Here is a 23,123-nt window from a genome sequence, read left to right as displayed (position 1 = left end):
TCGAGATCGAAACTTTCTTTCTTGATGGTGAAGCCCTTGGCCTTAAAGGGTGTTATTTCAAACTTATCAAAATAACAGCCTGTCATCGTTCGATTAGGGTCGAACCTTTTTCTTAATGGCGAAGGCCCTTGGCCTTAAAGGGTGTTATTTCGAACTTATCGAAATAACAGCCCGTCATCGTTCGATCTGGGTCGAACCTTTCTTTTATTATGGCGAAGGCCCTTGGCCTTAAAGGGTGTTATTTCGAACTTATTGAAATAATAGCCCGGCGCCAGTCCCAGTTTCTGGAGGGTTGGGCACCTTCCGTTGGATTCCCAATCTGTTTGGTATTGCTTGCATCGGATGGTGCAACGCTGGTGGACAGGAGACGTCAATGTTTCGTATAGGCTTGCGCTGTGCATGCAGTATAATTTTCTTGTCTGACTCCGACCGTTCAGCTCGGAGATGTTGTCGGCAGGGAGGGTTTCAGTTGTATTGAAGTGCTTTTTGTTCTTTAACCTAGATGTCCTTGTGTTCGTTCGTTCACGCGGATCTTGTGTGCTTGCCCCGACGAAGTGTGAGAGGTGAGTGTGAGATTTTCTTCGCTTCTGTCTGGTGGTTCGGTGGGGGAGAGCTGGTTTTGAAACACCGTTTGCCTAACTTAGAATACTTGCAGCTGGTGGGGCGAGGAACTCCAGGTTCGGTAAACCCACTCGGCTCTCCTTCTCTTAGCACACTGTTCCCATGTCTCGATTGGGTTAGATTCTCCATTCGTGCTTCTTTCGGTGAATGATTGTGTTTCTCAACCTTGATCTGGGAAAAACTAGGAGTTTTCACTAAGAAATCCCCACAGACGACGCCAAATTGTTTGACTAAAAAGATGTTAAAACTTTTTGAACAAATCAATCAAAGAAGAAGGGATAAATTATAGTCAAATTTAATTAATTCCAGACCGAAAAATTTAATAGCGATGATTGCATGTGGGACGAAGGAAACATAATGATCTTATTATGATTCAATATTGTCTTCTTCATCAAGGGATGAGGAAGGAGGATTACAAATGTTTCCTTTTGGTTTTCAAGTACCAGAAATGAATTTTTTGTCTCTCTTTTTGATAGAATGGAGAAAATCCCCCCCCCCCAACTGAAAGCCTTCCTTCGCTATATTTAGTCGAAGTCCCTTTACTCTTTATGTAACTCGACATTTTCTGGTCAATGGTGCATCATGGTCATGACTCTTTGGTGTTACTCTTTTCGGTTCGTCGGATGTCTCAGATGAGAAATGGAGCGGGCTCTATTGTCTTTCGCAACAGTCGCTGGGGCGGGGTGTTAGGGAAACCTGGTCATGGTGGTCAGATTTTGACCAATACAGTAAGCTGGTACAACTACATGCATTACCTGATTACCATTTGAGAAAAAGCAATAGCACTAATCATAATGCCACGAAGTACCTGAGTAGTGGCTTGGTTGTTTTAATTAGTCAAGCATTAATTAAAGATATATAAGAGAGATTAATCACAATATATAAACAAATATTTTTTGAAGAAAATTACTGAATATCTTGTTTCTGAAGGGTATATAAAAACATTAAAAGAGAAATAATAAGCACATGGAAGATGTAGAAAAAATAGCGTCCACTAGCCACTTTCATCCTTTTTTTGGTTTGAAAAATAACAATTGTTCTGGGGTTTCACTTGTAATATGTAATTTTCTAGAACATTGACTATTTTTAAGTCATAAGAGTTGAAAAGTGGCTATTTGCTAATTTTACGAACGAAATGGCATAAACTAGGACTGTATATGGTGAAATCGGAGGGTCCAATTCCTCGTCATCGAGGCACCTTAGAAGATCATCTCGAAGCCTTGAGGCTACAAGGCTAAGGTCAAGTCTCCCCCCCTCCCCGAGGTTCGTCGACGCCCAACCTTGGGATAATGTCGACAACAGCTGTGGTAGAAATGCGGAGTTCCCAAGGCATAAGGCTAGGACTGACAGAGCCTAGTGGGTTACTCTAAACCCCAATCAGGGTGTCATCTAGCTGTCCCATCCCCGCTTCTTTGTCATTAATGTATTTTGTATTATGTTGGTATTCCCCTCCTATATAAAGCGTATCCTTGTCATTTTGTAAACCTCTGTTGCCTCAGTTACTCCACACGAAATATACAAGAACATTCTCTTTGCTTTCTAATATATTCTCTTGATATTGTTGCTTCCATTTATTATCTTCATTATTGTTCATCATTTATTGCTTATTATTGGCCATACACCGAAGACAGAAGGAACATCCCGAGGCGCAACCCACCTCACAACGATCGAAGGATAGACCGAGGACAGAATCATCGGGGACTCATCAACAGGGCCGGATTCGATAGGAACGCAGGGCCAACGGAGGCACCTCACTTATCAGAATATAACTTCAACGTCGATGTATCTGACATCATATTCGCCATCAGTAAAATCAGAGACACGAGATGGCCCAGGCCTGTATAATCAGATCCTTCGCAAAAAAATCATAACTTAGTTTGTGAATTTCACAACAAGCACGACCACAGGATCGAGGATTGCCACCAACTCCGAGAAAAGGTAGCACGACTTCTTAGCAAAGGTCACCTCCGGGAATTCCTTAGTGACGGAGCCAAAAATCAGTTATAAGAAAGATAGGCGACCAAGAAGAACGAAACAAATGAGCCACAACATGTCATCCACATGATCTTGTAAAGCATCGATGCCCCATAGGAACCCGTGATGAGAAGGACAAAAATATCCATCACTAGAGAAAAGCGAACCCGGGGGTATATACTCGAGGATGCCCTCACATTCAGCGAAGAGGACACCGAGACTTTATCTCAACCCCACAATGATGCACTGGTAATCTCTTTCCTTGTAAATATTTTTCAAATAAGACGTGTACTCGTGGATACAAATAGCTCGGCCAATATTATGAGGTCGAGGGTAATGGAGCAGCTCGGACTACTCGACCAAATTGTGCCCGACATTCGAGTCCTCAACAGATTCAACATGGCAAGTGAAACAACGAAAGGAAAAATCACCCTTACAGCCAACGTGGCCGGCACAACCCAGAATGTCAAATTCCATGTCATCGAAGGAGACATGAGGTACAACGCCTTGTTCGGGAGGCCGTGGATACACTGCATGAGAGCAGCACCATCCATCTTCCACCAAATGATATAATTCCCAACAAAGGATGGAATTAAAACCGTTTACGGGGAACAGTATGTAGAAAGAGAAATGTTCACGGTGCACGATGTAGTGCCTCCACCAATGCCTCCACCCGCAAAGGGGCCAAAGGGTAACCAAACTACATATTCGGTTAAGCCCGATTAAATAGAGCAAAGGACCGTACCGTGTCCTCATCACCAGCAAGTAGAACACATCGAACCTCGAAACATCGCCGGCACATCCCACGCTAAGGTATAACCATCTCCCTTTTTATTTTATATTTCATGCTAACCCTTATGCAGGTGTCCGACTGAAGCAGTCAAAGCACTAACCCAGCCCGAAGACCTTAAGGTTTTAAAGCATCTGTTGCACTCTTTTCCTTCGATTGAGTTTTTGTCCCGAAAAAGGTTATACCGGCAAGGTTTTTTAATGAGGCAACATCCACATGCTACCTAAGGAAGACTCAACAAGTATTCAAGGTTTCTTTTGAAATCAACATCGAACCCTTGGGGAGGGGGGCATCCCCCAGAAGGCCATCCACTCGGAAAAACCAAGAAATGCCAAATGGGGTCCCAATGGGGAAATGATGTACCGGGCCAAACGGTCGAACGAACCGTGTCCATATAGCCGGGCCCCCGACGGCGAAAACATGTATACTTGTATCAAGCAATCAAAGAATATCTTTTATCTAAGCATCCCACACTCCTAGAGAAACTCAGCATTCTCGCAATAACGACTCCTCCGCCGAAAATGTCCCAAACACTCGGGAACTGGCATCAACAATTCAACACCTGAAAGATCTCCAGGTCGGGACTCCAAACTCATAAGCCCTCAATGAGGCAATATGAAAATCATGAAACGTCTCCAAGGCTGAAAGTGTCCCAAACGCTCGGGGACTGGCGTCAAAATCTCAAAAATCACAGGACCTCGGGGTCGGAATCTCCAAAATTGTAAGCCCTCAATGAGGTAATACCAAGTTAACAAGTAATGGCTCCCGAGTCAAGAAATCCTCGACGACTCGGGGACTGTCGTCAAGCGCCATCTCCATCGAATTATCAAAACCCGAGGTCGTAAGGCCACATGCGGGCAGCCTCGGTCTTGTAAGACCTACATATGGCAACAACAATATCTGTAAGACATCAAGCAAGGCATGGACAATACTTGTACCAAGTATCCAAAACTGTAAGACCTCAAAGGCATATGGAACTTGTAAGACCTCACTAAAGGCATAAACCCGATCTCAAAATTTCGGCTATATATCGAACTTGTAAGACTCCTAAAAAGGCATACCCTCAATATAGATGCTGAAACTACTTCACTCGGACTTACAGACTTCGGCCAAACACAAATGACTCTGGTCACAAGGCTGTACCAGCTGAACTAACGCGACTCGGGGACGCCCGACCGTCGCTACAAAAAAAGCACAAGCCTTGAATTACATCGAATCTACTTCGAAAAGAACCGGTTAAACAGGCTACCCTCGATATAGGCAAAAGAGCTTCGACCATGTTAGCTCCAAATCACACGCTTCAAGATACTTAGCCTCCGAGCCAAACCTCCCGAGGTGCTCGATCATCGCCACATAACGACTCGTGATTGAGGTTTTTCTCGAACCGTCGAAGATTCAGGCAAAAATTATTTCAAAAAGTCCTTAACGAGGGAAAACCAAAGCCTACAAAAAGTCGCTTCGACCCAAGGCGTAAGAGCCATTATCGCCAGCCCACACTAAAAGGCCGCATCAGCCCAAGATGTAAGAGCCATTGTCGTCAGCCCACACTAAAAGGTCGCATCGGCCTAAGGTGTAAGAGCCATTGTCGCCAACCTACACAAATCCGAAAACTTGAGGGTCAAATGAGCTCGAGTCATAACCCGATTCGGAGACTGAACCCAAAATAATTAACTAAAAAGGTCGCATCGTCCAAAAGCGTAAGAGCCATTATCGCCAGCCCACACGCACTAAAAGGTCGCATCGACCAAAAGCGTAAGAGCCATAAGCTCGAGGCCCCGATTGTTAACCTATCGGTCGGGTTATCACCTTACTCTTATCTCGTTTCTAAACCTCACACTTAGCATCAACTGCTTAATAACTATATTAAAAATAGATCACGTACTTTTAGAGTCCCATAATCAAATTTAATTGTTATTACATTTTCATGGTAAATAAGGATATCATAAGGGGCGGTTTTCAACTTTTAGCATTTGGGGTACATCACATTAGGGGTGTACAAACTGAACCGAAAAACCGCACCAAACCGAAAAGTTAAACCAAAACGATTAAAAAACCCGACTAGGTTTGGTTTGATTTGGTTTGGTATTGAATGAAAAAATCCGAACCAAACCGACATATAAATATATAAGTTTTATATATTCTTTTAAGATTTTATATAGAATTTTCTTTAAAAAATGTCTAGAAATATTTGAAATTCTATTGAGGGATATAATATTTAATAGTATATGAAGTGCTCCATATTTATTAACCTTAAATAATGGGTTGTATGATCACTTTCTCATCAAGTGTTACTCAAATGCGTCAATCTCTTTGTTCTTCCATATTTATATCATATGTTAAGATCTATTAAATTGTTATATCTTTTTCGAATATGAAGTGATTATTATTATTTAGGTATCATATTGATTTTTATGTTTAATAACTAAATTCGGTTAACCTTGAAAGTGTAAATCAACGAAACATTATTGTCAAGGCGACTAAAAAAATAACTATTATGTGTTACTAAGAAAATTCTCTCATAAGAATATTTTAATAGATAATATGTTTGTCATTTTTTTATATTTTTACTAAACATATATGTACTTATAAAAAAATTAATAAAGTAAGATTGAAATAATATTTAAGTAATGAAAAACCCCAAAAATCCGACAAAACCGAACCAATCCAAATCGATATAGTAGGTTTGGTTTGATTTTGACAAAAACCGAACTAACCCGGTCCATATACATTCCTACGTCACATGATCAATGGGCAAACCTTCAAGGTCAAAAATTAAAAGTTTTGTTGGGGTAAAACTTATTAAACATTAAAGTTTTGCCGATTGTTTAGGTGACTTGCCTAAATGTTAAAAATTGGGGAAATGATATTGTATAGCCACTCTCAAAATAATAGCCGATATATATATATATATATATATATATATATATATATATATATATATATATATATATATATATCACACATTATATATGTTATATATAAAAATTATACAAATTTTATACGCTTTTTTGGCTATTAAATTTAAATAGTTTCTGACGCCGGCTAAAAGTGAAAAAGACCATTAAAAATTCAAGACAAGCTCATTTCAAGGTTATTTGAGAACTTACACCAAGTGAAGATATACCAATGGACCTTGGACTATGGCAATAGGCCCAAGCCCACTGCGATCCACTGAAGTAAGATTATCAGTATTTATAGCGGTAATAATTCTCCAACCACCTTTCGCAGACTCCGTTTTCATTTTTGGCGGGAAACAAAACCCTCATTTCTCATCAATGACAGAAGCAGAAATGGAGGCGGCGGGAGGAACGGAAGAAGAAGTGGAAGAGGAATTCTCCGTTTGGAAGAAGAACACGCCGTTACTTTACGACCTTGTCATCTGTCATGCCCTTGAATGGCCTTCTCTCACCGTTCAATGGCTTCCGTCACCTGCCGTCGACAACGGTTCCTTTTTAACACACAAGCTCATTCTAGGGACCCACACTTCCGATGATTTCCCCAATTTTCTCATGGTCGCTAACGTCCATCTTCCCCGTAACCCTGCTTCAGGAATCGAACACAATCTCAGTAACCCTCAAATCCCTAAGGTATGTTAGTGATTAAATACTTACATTAAGTTATGTTAGTTTAAATATAGATATTTCCGACAAAAGTTCACTGTCCACCTAAGATTAAATATTCCGAGCCGGTGTATGTAGCTAAAAATATATTCTTAAGATGCGTGTAAATACTTCTTTGTAATGCTTATATGGACTGTTTTGAGCTGTTTGGTGAAATGTCTAAATGAATAAGCTTTGTCCGACTGAACGAGCTTATGCGTAGGAGGACAGGCGGTTAAGGATTTGAATATTATGGTTTCGAGTTTGGGGTTCTATCACTACCCAGTTGATTTACTGGATTCTAAAGCTATTATTTGGACGTATTTAGGGATCTTTAACACATATATAGAGTCCGAGTTACCCATATAAGTCCTTAACATCCGAGTTACCCATAAGTCCTTAACTGCATCCGCCCCAGTGTAGGAGCCTATTAGTGTTTTATTACAGGAAGTTTTAGTTGCAATATCTTTGTAATGTTAACACATGTAAACAAGTGGTTAAGTCTTTTCCTTAATGTTTACAGGTAGAGATAGTACAAAAGATACATGTTGATGGAGAAGTGAATAGGGGGAGATGTATGCCACAAAAGCCAGCTGTAGTTGCGGCAAAGACCAGTAGCGCTGAAGTTTATGTCTTTGACAGTGGTAAACAGCCACTCGATCATGAAGGGGGATCTTGCGACCCTGATGTTCGACTTAGAGGGCATGATAAAGAAGGTTATGGCTTATCGTGGAGCCCATTTAAAGAGGGTTATCTTTTGAGTGGTTCGGATGATCGAAAGATATGTTTGTGGGATGTTTCTGCAATGCCTCAACATAAAGTGCTTCTGGCCCATCATACATATGAGGTAGATTGATCTATGTTTTTCACCCCATTACTTTTGCTTATGTGCTGATTCGACTGTGTTACTTTTGTTAATTCTGGAGGCTAAGTACTTGCTGCGGCAGATGAGATTTTAATTCTGTTATTTTGTGTATAGGAACATGCAGATGTAGTTGATGATGTATCGTGGCATCCAAAGAACGAGAACCTATTTGGTTCTGTTGGAGATGATTGTCGTCTGATCATTTGGGACTTAAGGACAAACAAATCACAACACTCTGTTGTAGTGCACGAGAAAGCGGCAAGTGTCTTTTCTCTTTACTTTTTAGTTTCTATCTGCTAAATATTGTACTTAACACTGTTTGATCTGTATTATTGACATTGATCTTGACTATGTTATTCTAATTGCTTGTTTACCTATTATTATTCTTGCAACTATACTTTCCCACCAAATATATAACAGGGAAGGTTCTCCTTTAATGAGTCTTCAACCATGTGAATGAGGGTTGACTGTGACTTTTCTGGAGTGACATTGTTTAGAGGACATTATTAGTATCAAATATATAATTGGCTGTGGAATACTTTTCTCTTTAATCTATGAAAGCTTAGCTCTGAATTTGGCTAATATAAAATCAACCCCTACTTCCGAAAGTACTCATATTCTGATTCAATATTCATCATTCAAGGCTGCACAATACATATTGCTGGCCGCCTTTTATATTGGGTTTCTAAGTGCAGACCAAGACAGGTTGAAATATCAACATATCTCATGTTTGGTTATCTGTCATGCTTAAATGTACCTCAAGTACTCGTTATAGCAAGGCTTCCAACATGATGTTATGGAGAAACAGAAGAAACCATAATAGGAACAAAAAGTGGATTGTGGTCCATGACTCATGTTCTCTGAAACATCTCTCATTGCTGTACAGAAGACACACTTTGACCTAGATTCGTGTACAATGTTACGAAACTAGTCAAGGAGTCTTCTCGGGCATGTGAACAATATCTGTTAAATTAAGAAAGCTTCATTTGGAACAATTGGACAGGGCAATTCAGATGTTTGGCACCTTTAACTATGGCAATTCTTAAGACATATTAGTGATTCTATTGTATCTGTTCAAGAGTTGTTAAACTGGTCATCTGATTCACATCCATTAATTAATTGCGAGATCAGAAAGTGAATAACATGGTCAGTCTGAACAATGTTTTCTCCACATTTTTCCCGGTTATGTAGTCTTGCTGATCTTGTTTTTTCTTCCACTTTTCAGGTGAATTATTTATCCTTCAACTCGTATAATGAGTGGGTTCTTGCTACAGCATCATCAGATAGTACTGTCGGTCTGTTTGACATGCGAAAACTGAGCACTCCATTGCACGTGTTTGGTAGTCACACGTATGTCCTTCAGCTTCACATATGAGTTTTCAAATTTAGTGCAGTCAAACTGCGAAGTCACTCCCTTGTCTTTATGGCATAGAAACTATTGAAAGCACAGTTCTATGGTGCTTGTCTCTGCTGCTGATTGACTTATTGATGTTTGGATCCACTAACAAGCAAAATAAGCTCCTTTTGAAACAAAAGCAATGAAAGCTACGACGTATTCATTAAAGTTACTTGAAAATTGAAATGGTGCTGACTTTATGCCCTTGCTGAGTAATTTTTCCCTTGTACATGGAAAATGGTCAAATCTTTTGTTGCTTTTGACCCCTGCTGATGCTCTTCCTCAGCTAATTCCTCCTTTCCTACATGCTACAGCCTTGAGAAAAGTTTATTTGATGACATTGTACCTCTATGTTAGTTAATTATAATAATTTTCCAGACTGTGTAACTGTATTGTCACCAATAGCTGGAGACTCTTGATTGTCAGGACTTGGCCTTACCCAGCTGCTATTCGGACTCTTCTGTTAATTCTCATGCATTCTAAATTGAATGACTGCACTACCTTTTGTTTCTGCAAATGCTAAAGCTTTTCTCACTAAACCATATTTATTTTTTGCAGGGATGAGGTATTTCAGGTAGAATGGGATCCTAATCATGAGACCGTACTGGCATCTTCAGCTGGTGATAGAAGATTGATGGTCTGGGATCTTAACAGGTACCTCATGCATGAAATGCCCCACAACACATAACGATAATAACCCAAGAATACTCAACTGCACCTTATTATAAACTGTCTTTGTTTACTTGCCTAACATTCTACTCGAATAACAGTTGATTTGATTTGGTTTTATGTCTTCAGGATTGGTGACGAGCAATTGGAAGGGGAAGCTGAAGATGGGCCCTCTGAACTTCTCTTCTCTCATGGTGGTCACAAAGCAAAGATTTCTGACTTCTCATGGAACAAGAACGAGCCATGGGTCATTTCAAGTGTTGCAGAAGACAATACTATCCAAGTGTGGCAGATGGCTGAGAGCATTTATCGTGATGACGATGACAATGGCGACTGCTAAGTTCTCCTAAATCTGGATGTTAACTTTTGTGGCATTCTCCTCCATTAGTGTGGCCATTGCAGTTGTCCTGCAAGTTTATGAACTAGTAGAGTGCCACCGGTATTTACTTGTGTCTGGCATTGCCTATTAAGTTAATTAGGTGCAGATTTATGAACAGTATGTGGCATTGCATGTTAATTATGGAAAGAAAAGGCCTGGCCCCGATTCCAGACACTGGTCTTGATTCAGAGTTTACAGTGCATCTTTGTGGTTCTTTTTTTTGGGAGAGTTGGGTGACATCAACCTAGGAGGTAATCTGATATCTCCGCCAAAGATGGAAAAATTAAAGAGAGTGGAAGAATACAGAGAAAAGGAAAAAAGGTGGCAAAAATGTAGATCAGTTGTGGACTCCATATCTGTCGTTTTGGGAATAAAGTGGTTTACGATAGTTACTTTATTATACCAAAGTTCAAATGAACATAAACAAACCTAATATCATGAATGTCCTCTTATCTCCTTATATTCGAAATTTCAATGTCCCATAAAATCTATGAAGAAAACAAATAAGTCTATCAAACAACGTAATAGGAGATTGGTTTCGAACAGTATTATGCAGAATCTCGTCGATAATTATACTAGTTCTATATACAGGAAATGCTCAAAAATTCGACCCCATCATTCCTGTTCCATGAGAAATCCATATATTTTCCCTTTGTATTGAATACTCTTTTTTCCCTCTATTGAGAATGAGAAGTAACAACACTCCCACCAACTTCTACTTTGCAAAATCTTATATTCAGATGCCATGTCCACCATTTGATACAACACTTGAACAAGTTAAAGGCACCAAACTTAAATCTCAATACTTCGCCCAGCTTTCCAGGGAAAATTAAAATATTAAGCTTCCACAGTAATTGTATTACCAACTCCAAACGCCACAATATTAATGTACTTCAATAGAAAGGAGCCAATTTGCCTGCTGGCTCTCCAAATATGGTCTAACGAAACTATTACTACGCCTAGACAACAATGGCTCAATGCCAAGCAAGTCTACATCAACTATATGAATCCTCACTGTCCATGATGGATCTAACAGAGCAAAAAATAATTAAACACACAACCAATGATTAGCTATAGCACCACACTTGAAAACCTCAATTGTTAGTGTATAATGTGAAGTTACAACAACAAGTCCCACAAATGGGGTCTGGGGAAGGTAGGATGTACGTAGTACAGCCTTATCCCTACCCTGGAAGGGCAGAGAAACTGTTTCCAATATGAAGTTGAAACATCAATTTCAAATTTTGTTCTTAACCTAGCAACCGCTCCACGACCCACCGACTTTGATTTTTGACACCTAATAAGACACCCCCTCTCCCGAACTCCCCTCTCCGTACACACATTAGGAGCATATGTAATACTACATATTTCACCACTTATGGTTTCTACTTCATGAGATCTGTCATGGGCTGCTTTCCAGACACGCCCCATGACCCCTTGGTTGCGCCCCATGGCGGCCTAGCAAGCCTCACAATGCCTAGCGCCATGGTCGGCCCCGTGGTCTTGGCTGCGCCAAGTGACAAGCGCGTATGCGCCTCTGTCGCCCCACCGATGCCTCTCGCCAGCGCTCAGTGGCTGGCCAATGACAACAGCGCCGCGCGCCCTGACAATGCCGCACGCGCAGATCCTGATGCCTCGCCAGCGCCCAGCTGCAGGCCCATTCCAGCAGCGCCTCGCGCACAGACCCTGATGCCAAGCACCTGCGCCCAGCCTCAGGCCAACACAACAAGTGTCGCGCGTGCCCACAGCAATGCGCGCGCAGACCCTGACCCGCAAGACAAAGTTGCTACCATCAGACTTAGTTCTACATTGTAATAAACTAAGTCCTTTTCATTGTAATTATAGGCTAGTTTACATCATTTTCATTCAGTGTGCTTCCACAGCTTTATTAGGACTAGTCATGTAATGTTGGTTTATTTTTTTTTAAGCATTATTAAGGGGATCAAACAATCAAACATTTTCAGCAATCAATTTTCTGTACTGGTGTCTCTCCCCCTCGACACTGCATCTTTTGTAATCAGCATTTCATTCATCAATAAAATCATCATCATTCAAAACCCAATTCTCTCACAGCTTCCGCAATTGCTCGTGACATTGGTTTTCGCGCACGACATTGACAATCTAGTCTAGCGTGCGGAGGGGACCTCATTGGCGGACAACAACCGCACTGACATCGGTTGCTTAGCCTTACGTTGCCCTTCCAAAGAACATCAGGAAGGCGTTGCGTAACAGTTGGTATCAGAGCCTAGGCTCGACATCAGACGAGGGAACACATTTGCCATCATCACCATTTCTGACCATGGTGAATCATGGGGAGCGCCTAACATCCCTAGAAGAGACGGTTGACCGATTACGATCCATCGTGGATACGGTGCCTGATCAAAACAACAACCTAGCGCAAAGGTTGGACGACCTGGACCGCCGAATGAGGCAGGCGGAAAATGACATTGCAAACATCAGTCGTGACTCTGAGGATGACCGACAAACGACAGCCATTGAAACTGCCAATATTCATGGCAAATTTGAGGACCTCCAACAGGAGCGTGTCGATGATTTAGCCCATCAGCAACAAGAGGCAGACAGACTAACTGCCATGCAGCAAACCATAGACGACTTGACAGGCAAGCTCAATGTTGTCAATGCTGCCCTACAGAGCCTACTTCGAGGAGGCGACAACCACATCAGGGGTGCAACAAACCTCACCCCCATCCCACAAAAGCTTAAGATACCGGATCCAAAGCCATACGACGGATCCCGGGATGCTAAAGAAGTGGAAAATTTCATCTTCGACATCGAACAATACTTCGATGCCGTGGGCCATTTGGAAGAATCCAAAAAGGTAGCGACGACTGCCATGTATCTTCAGGGTGATGCCAAACTTTGGTGGTGGGTAAAATACGAAGCCATCAGGGCCGGTGAAGATACTCTCCAGACATGGGATGAATTGAAGGCAGCCATACGCCTGCAGTTCTTCCCCGAAAATGTGGAATACAATGCAAGGAGAAAGCTACGGGAGCTCCGCCACACCAGATCAGTGTGGGAGTACGTGCACGAATTCTCCGCACTCATGCTAAACATACGCGACATGGGGGACAAAGACAAACTCTTCGCATTCATAGAAGGTTTGAAACCTCATGCCCGTATGGAACTGCAGAGACAACGGGTAGACACCCTGCCCAAGGTCATTCAAGCTGCAGAATGCCTTGGCGATTATCATTTGGGAACTCAGAACGACAGGCCCCAACCGTTTGTCCGAGGGGGATTCAACGGGAACCATCCCAGCAATGGTGGCCCAAACAAAAGTGGGGGAGATCGGAGTGCATCCAAAACTAAGACTCCTCCCTCCAGCATCAACAGTGCTGCATCCATCAATAACAATCAGGGGAGAAAGCCTCCCTCAGAATGTCGTCATTGCGGTGGGGCACATTGGAACAATGAATGCCCAAACATAAAGGTCAATGCTCATCCAATTGTCGAGGATGAGTCAAATGAATCAGACACATCAGAAGAAGACCAGGTAGGCGCCTTCAATGCAATTTTTGGCTCTATCCCGCATGCCTTAGCGGGGACCAGTACATGTCCTCCTAAGAAAATCTCAGTCCCAATCACCAAGAAAGGGAAGGAAAAGATGGACGAGAGGCTTCCTAAACAAGCGAGGACCCTGATGTTCGTCGAATTGAAAGTGAACGGCAAGCCCCTTCACACATTGATAGACACGGGTGCTACCCACAACTACTTGGCTTCAACTCAAGTAGAGCGCCTGGGTCTTGTTGTGCAAAAGAGCAAAGGCCGCGTCAAGGCTATCAACTCACCACCCCAGACATTGGGTGGAACAACTACAAATGTCCCAGTGAAACTTGGCCCATACAAAGGAAACATCGACCTGCGCATCGCAATCATAGATGACTTCGACATCATAGTGGGTTTGGAGTTCATGAGGCAAACCAACACCATACCGATACCATATGCCAACATGCTCCTGATGATGGGAGAAAACGGGGCCAAGCCCTACACCATACCATGCTTTCCCATAAAGATGGCCGCTGAAAACATCTCGGCCATGCAGTTGGAGAAGGTAGTCAACAAACATGAACCCCTGGTTCCGACTACCCTTCGCAGCAACAATCAACCATCATGTCATCGGCCTCAAAAGACTGGTGACGCTCCTCAGCGTGTGAAGACTTGTCAGTAATGCCACAAGGACAAGTCGGATCACTCATCACAGAAGGGACCCTTGCAGCCATTACATGTCCCTCAGAGACCATGGGAAAGTGTTTCCCTCAGATTCATCACGGGATTGCCCCAAGTCGGTAATCTTGCATCCATCATGGTTGTCATAGATCAGTTTTCAAACTATGCAACCTTCATAGCAGCCTCGCAAAATGCATCAGCAGAAGATACAGCTCGACTCTTCTTCTCGCACATTGTCAAACATTGGGGCCTACCCAAAGACATTGTTAGTAGGCGCGACTCACGCTTCACTAGCAACTTTTGGACCCATCTCTTCAGGTGCTTTGGGTCAACATTGAGTCACAACTCAGACATCCATCCACCATCGGATGGCCAGACAGACTGGTTCGATGACATGCTGGAGGATTATCTCCGCAACTTTGCAACCGGATCACAGAAGCATTGGGTGAAGCTCTTGGATGCTGCTCAAATGTGTTTCAATTCTCAAAAGAGCCATCATATAAACAAAAGTCCTTTTGAAATTGTTACCGGACAACAACCGCTTCTCCTGCAAATGGTGAATGCATCAACCATGCCGAAATCTCCTCGAGCTGCCAACTTCTCGAGCGAATGGGAGCGCAACATGGGGATAGTGCGGAGCTATCTCGTCAAAGCCCAAGAGCGGGCAAAAAGATTCACCGAACAAAATCTTTGCTTTGCCCAACATCAAACAGGGGACAAAGTAATGCTATGCATCCCAAAGCGATACTTGTTTGCAGAGAGGACCCATGACCCTCTCCTGCAACAAAAATACATCGGGCCCCTGCCCATCAAAAAACGCATTGGGAAGTCCACATACCAGGTGAAAACTCCATCCTGGTGGAAGATCCATCCAGTCTTCCATGTTAGCCGCATGAAATCATTGCCTCGCTACAACAGCAAGCTCACAGAACAGAGGGGCGCATCCCTCCCATCCAACAACCACCAGAAGCATCATCATCATCATCATCATCATAAGGCTCCGAGGACGGCGCCAACTCAGGTGGGGGAGAATGTCATGGGCTGCTTTCCAGACACGCCCCATGACCCCTTGGTCGCGCCCCATGGCGGCCTAGCAAGCCTCACAATGCCTAGCTCCATGGTCGGCCCCATGGTCTTGGCTGCGCCAAGTGACAAGCGCGCATGCGCCTCTGTCGCCCCACTGATGCTTCTTGCCAGCGCCCAGTGGCTGGCCAATGACAACAGCGTCGCGCGCCCTGACAATGCCGCACGCGCAGATCCTGATGCCTCGCTAGCACCCAACTGCAGGCCCATTCCAGCAGCGCCTCGCGCACAGACCCTGATGCCAAGCACCAGCGCCCAGTCTCAGACCAACACAGCAAATGTCGCGCGCGCCCACAGCAACGCGCGCGCAGACCCTGACCCGCAAGACAAAGTTGCTGCCATCAGACTTAGTTCTACATTGTAATAAACTAAGTCCTATTCATTGTAATTATAGGCTAGTTTACATCATTTTCATTCAGTGTGCTTCCACAGCTTTATTAGGACTAGTCATGTAATGTTGGTTTATTTTTTTAAGCATTATTAGGGGGGATCAAACAATCAAACATTTTCAGCAATCAATTTTATGTACGGGTGTCTCTCCCCCTCGACACCGCATCTTTTGTAATCAGCATTTCATTCATCAATAAAATCATCATCATTCAAAACCCAATTCTCTCACAGCTTCCTCAATTGCTCGTGACATTGGTTTTCCCGCACGACACTGACAATCTAGTCTAGCGTGCGGAGGTGACCTCATTGGCGGACAACAACCGCACTGACATCGGTTGCTTAGCCTTACGTTGCCCTTTCAAAGAACATCAGGAAGGCGTTGCGTAACAGATCTTTTGTATTTCAGCTCAAACTACTTAACACACCATGTGGTCCCAGAAGTAAAAACAAAGAGAACGAGAACTGAGGAACCAAGCAAATGCACTTCAATAATTTGTCAAGAGTGTTTGAACTTGACTCACTCTTAAAAGCAGAATCACGAGCAATAAACAAAGCCACCATCTATTCCAAATTTAGTGGTTTCAAATTCACATAATCTAGGAACGACAACTTATCAATTCAACGATCCATAAGCAAGAGGTGATATTCATCAAAAAGAATGAAGAAATACAACACTGAGGAATAAAAAGCTTCCAGATCTTCACAGAAAACCAAAACTCTTGGTATCCTCTTCATGAGTTCTGCTAGCTATATTTGTTCAATTTGTTCTGCTTTACATGACTGTTGATAAATAACTACTAGGCCACCAACTCAACAGCCGGAAGGAGATTATAACTGAACTCAACAAAATAGATAAGTTGGGAAGAAATCCCAAGAGAGAGCACATAACAAAACGTACTTATTCCCAAGAACAAAAGATGCTTCTCTGACACAGTTCATCAACTTGCTGTTGTTGTACGTGCGCCTCCTGAAAAAGCAAAGCAAAGATCAACATAAAGGAGGACAGTCAGGCAGCTTTGAGAAAAAAAAAGAGTTGTCGTTCTACACTAGTACATTAAACTGTTTCTTGTTCAGCTCATTTGCATTTGAGGAACTAACAAAGTTTACAAGCTACATAAAAGGCACAATACATTGCAAACTTTTGCTTTTTAAACCCCTTCATGTTTCATTATTTAGAATTTCAGTCCAAGATAAATATGTTTGGTAATCAAGGTGAGCAATTTTTTCTTTCTTTTTGCGACACGGTTAGCCAAAACTTTCTTACATGGCATCCAGTAGATGCTTTACTTCCAGCAAATATTAGACTCCCTTTAACAATTTTCTTGACCTATTCTGTAACAAAGGGAGCTGATGTCTGACGAAATTCATATATCCTTTGAAATCATCTATTACATCCAATTTACACCAAAAAGCTAAAAGATACATATAGTTTGCTCTAAAGAAATGTATTGATTGTAATTTATCTTCAAACCATCTTTCATTCCTTTCTTTCAGAATGCACCAGATTCTGCACCATGGTATTGTGATCCAAACTTTCTTGAAGTCGTTCCTTGTCTTCACTCCGCATTAGCAGGTATCAGCGGAGCTCATTTTTTCTTTTGTACACATCTATTTAATTACAAACAATTCCTCGGGACTTGAGGGGAAACATTGAAATTCTTAGCGACTCTTAATTTTGGGGAAAATGGTATCAGAATCTTAAGATAGAATTTGCATAATTACAACTATTTTACTTTTTGAAACGGAGGGACAAAATCACCCTTTTTATTATTTTAAGCCCAGTATTCAGTTTTGGTAATGTCAAAATTGTTATTTTCAACTCTTGGCAAGTAATATTAAGCATGTAAGTGTATGCAAATCATATTAAGACAATGTCACCCATTTCATTTACTTGCAAATCATATTATTACAAATAAAATTCCTATAGACATAAACACATAAAATATACTAACAATTTATATATACAAACACGTTCCGTCCATTTTATATGAACACGAGAATGAAGATATTCATTTGATTAATGGATTATATTAGTTATAGTAGGAAAAAAGTAATGGCTCGATTAGACGATGTAATGGCTCAACTAGATGATGTTATTGTACACAATAAAGACATCCTTTCGTGAAATAAGGTTACATTAGACATTAGTCCTAGTTCCAAATGGTAACCGTGCTCATGTGAGCTGAAGGACAATGCTCACTTGCTCAGTTAAGCTCAGTTAAGGTGGTACAAAATACTTAAGATAGTCCAATTTTCAGATGATATTAACTTTAAGAGGAAATGACATCAACTCACCTTTTCTCTTGCTTCGACCAGAAGTGTTGGCAGTAGGAGTAGGTGTGCCATTATCCATAGGACAAGGAACCTCCTCCATTCCAGAGGTTTGATTACCCAAGCATTGGAGAGTCTCAAATTCACAGTTATTGAAGCCTTGTCCATTTAATACAGTGCCGTCTGAGCTTTTAACTTCTGCACCTGGATGGAGGCAATAAACCTGATCATCACATTGTAGGTTGCAAGAGTTCACCACATATGATCCAGGAATATTAGGATTAACTACGTTCTGATATACATTGCCACTCTTCATCGGCTTCTGGTATGGAAATGATCCAATTTCCCCTTCAATCCTTCCTCGGATGTCGACAAGCAAGCACTTGAGCCTAGCAACCTCAGCTTCCAATACAGCCTGACCCTGCAGCCTCTTGAATAGTTGCTGATTTATAGCCCTCAATCTGATAACCTCATCCTCCAATGAAGCAGCCCGAGCTTTCTTTTTCTCACGATACTTGCGAACGGCTTCCTTATTACCCACAGGTCGTTTCTTTCCTTTCTTCTCTGAAGACTCTGCAGTATCATCACTGGGGTTCTTATCCTCGTCCTCCTCTGAGGGAGGCACGAATTTGGTGTGAACATGGTAACAAGTGTGTGTATGAGAATTATCAGGGCCAGGCGGGTTGCAAGTGTGGGCGTGAGTGCAGGCATGCGTATCCTTGAGAATCTCATTGAAAAAGCTGTCCATGGAACTACTAAATTCACCAAAATTCGAACTTGATAACATTTCTTGGTTAGAAAATTCCAGCTCTCCGTCAGCCATCATAGCAATCCCAAAAGTAGTAACCAGCAAGGTGACAATCTGCAGCAAAGCACTAGCAATTAAGAGACCCTCTTCACAGATTCCATACCTCATTCAAACAGGGGCGGATGTAGAGTTCAGGTTATTGGCTCGAACCATGTATGTGTGTTTAAAAATTTACAAAACAAGTAGAAACAATATCAAGGTTGTGACAGAACCCCGTACTCGAACATATAAAATTCAAAATCCAGGATCCGCCTCTACTCATTCAAACTAAGAAATCTCAACTACAAGTCCGGGTCAATAATAGGGCAAAACCTCAGAAATGAAATGCAAGAAAACAAGACATAAAGTTGAAATCTTTAGCAACAAAAGCAGCATAATTATACTTTCTGAGGAAAACCTAAATCTTGAATTGAAATTCTGACAATAATTTAACATCAAAACCTATCACTCTTCACAAAAACAAGAAGCAGACAAGCCATGTATCCATATGTTTCCAAGTCATTAACAGAGCAGTAAACTTGAATTGAATTAATCAGTTTAAATCATCAAAATAACTGAAAAAGACAAAAAGCACTTACACTGAAGCCGAGTCTGATGCCCTAAAAGATAACATACCTCATTCAACCTAAAAACGCCAACAACTAGTCCACTCAATAATAGGGCAAAACCCCATAAAGAAATCCAACAAAACAAGGCACAAAGTTCAAAACTTTACCACAAAAGTAGCTTGATTATACTTTAAGAGAAAAACCCAAATCTTGAAATCAAAGCTCTTACAAAAATTAAAAATCAAAACCTATGAGACTTCACAAAACAAGAAGCAAACCGGTGTTACCAAATCATTAATGAAGCAGTAAAATTGAATTGAATTGAAAAAGTTGGTGTCTGCTATATGAACCTTTAGCACAAAAAGTAGCATAATTATAATTTTCAAGGAAAACCCAAATCTTGAAATTGAAATTCTGACAAAAAAAAATAAATCAAAACGTATCTCTCTTCAGAAAACACAAGAAACACAGAAATCATGTATCCAGATGTTGCCAAATCATCAATAGAGCAGTAAAATTGAATTGAATTTGAGAGTTTAAATCATAAAAAATAACTGAAAAAGACAAAAGAAAGCACTTACAGTGAAGCAGAGTCTGATGAAGAGGAGAGAAAAAGAGAGAAAATGGGGTCAGAGGTAATGAAAAAAGAGGAACCCTAGAAAGGGCTAAAAAGGGGGAGTTGAGATGTATTGTCAAATCTTTTAATGGCGGAAAAAACAGAATGGAGGAAACAGAAGGGGCCACTAGTCAAGATTCCCCACACACATGCTCAACACTTTCTGCTACTGCAAAATTCAGCTCCGTTTGTACCTCTGCGAAATCTCATAGACTCAATTTGTTATTTATACCTATTTGAGGGACCGATCGTAAATTATTTTTTACGTGAATGAATTAGCGGTGTACAATGAGCTACTTTGTCTTTTACTTGGCCACTTGGCTGTCTCAGTATGTTTTACTTTTTTTCTTTTCACTTCAAAGAAGTGACTCTCTATTTCTTCTTCTTTTTTATTTTATTTTATTTTATTTCTGTCTGATTGATTGGTGGGCATTTGGACATATGAATTGTAAAATTTCAAAAAAAGTAAAAATTCCAAAAAAAATTGATTTTTTTAAAGTGAAGATGGTATTTCAAAATTAGAGTTGTGTCTGGACATGAATATTATTGATTGTTTTTAAAGTTTTGTGAGTGATATGACTGAAAATTTTATGGCCAAAAACTAGTTTCGAAAAAATTGATTTTTTTTTAGAAAAAAAAGTAAAAAAATTCTTGTTTCCAAACGGGCTATTGAATTTGTGCCACATCAAAATTTATTAGACATTTATAGCATGTTTTGCCTACCTTAAAAAATCAGCTTATTTTGAGAAGTAATTTTTAAAAAAGTGCTTTTTCTCGTAAGTACTTCTAATAAGAAGCAGTTTATGTTTGGCTAATTAATTTGAAAAATACTTTTGAGAAGCAATTAGTGTTTGGCCAAACTTGTAAAAAGTGTTTCTATGTGTATTTTTCTCAAAAGTGCTTTTCAAAAAAATATTTTTGGGGAGAAGATACAACTTTCTACTTCTCCAAAACTATTTCTACTTCTACTTAAAAGCACTTTTTTCTTCTAAAAACTTGACCAAACACTTCAACTTTGAAAAAAAATAGTACTTTTTTTTGTTGAAAAAAATGCTTTTGAATTTGAAAAATCTTAGGCCAAACAAGCTATTAGACTCGATTCTATTGAAATCTTGGCTTAATAATCCATAATTCTATTGAAAACTTGGCTCAATAATGATTTTTTTTTCTTTAATGTGCTGTCCTTTTACTTTTTTCTTTTCCTGACTTGCATAGTTATAAATTATCTTGTTTATTCAATTTTTATTCTTTTGTGTGTGACAGTTGCTTGCCATAATTATTTTTAGCTCTTATGATTAATTTTCAAATTATTATTCCATTGGAATGTAATGTAATAAAGAAAAGCTAAAAGCAAGAGTTGAAATAGCTTAATTTTGTTCATGATTTTTAGGTCATCCAGAAATGGAAAATTGTCCATCAACATTTGTATTCTAGTATATATTTTAGATTGAAGTATATTTTTCTTTTTAAAATTAGCCCGTTTTGACACTTGAGATGTTTATAAACAGAATATATGACAAAATTGCTCCATCTTTCTCATGTTGTTTTGGTCTCAAGAATTTCTGGTTGAGACGCGTACCTGATTAAAATAAGGCGCATCATAGTTTTTATTTATTTATTATTATAATTCATTTATTGACATTTTGTCAAAGAATTATTGGTCAATATTATATTGCCTGTAAATGTGCATTTTCTCCTGCTCTTCACCAACTTAGTAATATATTTTCTAGGTGCTCATCATTGAGATCCTGTGCAGAGTTCGTATAGATTCAAATAAGCTCCATTGAATTCTTTACGTTTTCGTTGATTCGAAATAATCAAATTAGTGTGATAAAACATCGACAATTAAGTAGATTGTCCATTCCTTAGTACTTGTTTATCGGTCGGCATATACTGTTGGGGTTTTAAAGCTATTTTAGCTTAAAAGATGGTGAACGAGTAATGGAGGAAAAATAAAATATTTGAGTTTTCCTCCTTGACGAAGGGATATTGTCCCATATTGGAGGAGTAAAAGATTTTTGATGGGTAGATATACAATTGTTTTTCTTTTAGCCCCTAAAGAGTTAAGAAGAAGGCAAGCCTCGCGCCGTCGTCGCTCGGCTTCGGTTTCGGTCAAATGATTGATTAATTAATTTTTTGGACCAAATTTATTTGTTAATAGTAAATATTAATGCAATTGTCCATTTTCTGTAACAGAAAATAAAGTTTCCTCTGCCCGTTTTATTTGCGTAAATGACCATTTACGTTATGGCCGTTTTACGTGAACAATAACAACTGACACCTGAAGAGTTGCACCTCTTCATTTTGAACTCAACATGTTGGCTATAAATAACAGTCCATTCTCTCAGATGTTCGATACGAAATTCTGAATTCTCCTCCTTTCTTCTGCATTGTTTTAACTACAAAAAAAAATAATAGCAAGTGTGATTTGCTACTGATCATTGTGTTCGCTGAAACATTGGGGTTTGAAGTACCGCTACACCAGTGTGTAATTCGTTCTATCCTGGGAGAAAATAATCCACAACCTCGGGTACTAGGAGAGGATTAAATTTCAGTGGACTTGGATTAAATTCTATTTCTTTTACATTTATGTTTATACGTTATTTTATCTTCTCCAAAACTATTTTTACAAATACAGATATTAATAAGCTTAAGGAACTTAATATTTTCTGTATTTGTGTTATACTCACTGTTCTGGAGACTAAAACCTTTGTGGTTTTTTACTCCCGGTTTGGAGATTAAAGCCTTCGTGGCTATTTTCTACTTCATTGGAGATTAAAATTTACGTGATTTTCTACTCGAGTTTTATTCGGTTTGAAGATATAAAAACTTTACCGTTTATTAAACGTTTGTTTGTGTCATTCTTTTATAGAAATGACGAATGACAATGGTAACCAGACTGTTCCTATGGTGACTGCCAATG

At 40.2% G+C, this 23,123-nt stretch overlaps 2 protein-coding genes across 3 annotated transcripts; one reads left to right on the top strand and one right to left on the bottom strand.

Moving 5' to 3' along the window:
• Window positions 1–6,589: 6,589 nt before the first annotated feature.
• Window positions 6,590–10,690, top strand: LOC107828303 (WD-40 repeat-containing protein MSI2). The gene is made up of 6 exons (XM_016655581.2): window positions 6,590–6,972; window positions 7,508–7,831; window positions 7,964–8,107; window positions 9,075–9,199; window positions 9,804–9,899; window positions 10,044–10,690. Exons 1-6 carry the CDS (start codon window positions 6,661–6,663, stop codon window positions 10,252–10,254), a joined length of 1,212 nt encoding a protein of 403 aa, XP_016511067.1. The 5' UTR covers window positions 6,590–6,660; the 3' UTR covers window positions 10,255–10,690.
• A 5,812-nt stretch (window positions 10,691–16,502) lies between these two features.
• LOC107830151 (basic leucine zipper 23) lies at window positions 16,503–20,405 on the bottom strand. 2 transcript variants are annotated; one of them, XM_016657638.2, is made up of 4 exons: window positions 20,166–20,404; window positions 19,615–19,661; window positions 18,253–19,090; window positions 16,503–16,924 (listed from the first exon to the last, which is right to left on the bottom strand). In XM_016657638.2, exons 3-4 carry the CDS (start codon window positions 19,052–19,054, stop codon window positions 16,896–16,898), a joined length of 831 nt encoding a protein of 276 aa, XP_016513124.1. In that variant the 5' UTR covers window positions 19,055–19,090; window positions 19,615–19,661; window positions 20,166–20,404; the 3' UTR covers window positions 16,503–16,895. The 2 variants fall into 2 exon arrangements, with proteins under 2 accessions (XP_016513124.1, XP_016513116.1); XM_016657630.2 differs by lacking the exon at window positions 19,615–19,661 and having other exon boundaries at window positions 20,166–20,405.
• Window positions 20,406–23,123: the final 2,718 nt, after the last annotated feature.

This window comes from Nicotiana tabacum, chromosome 7 (assembly GCF_000715075.1).
Source record: "Nicotiana tabacum cultivar K326 chromosome 7, ASM71507v2, whole genome shotgun sequence".
In the NCBI taxonomy this organism is placed as follows: domain Eukaryota; kingdom Viridiplantae; phylum Streptophyta; class Magnoliopsida; order Solanales; family Solanaceae; genus Nicotiana; species Nicotiana tabacum.
The sequence above is the reverse complement of the archived record's forward strand: the minus strand, read 5'-3'. Positions and strand labels throughout refer to the sequence as shown.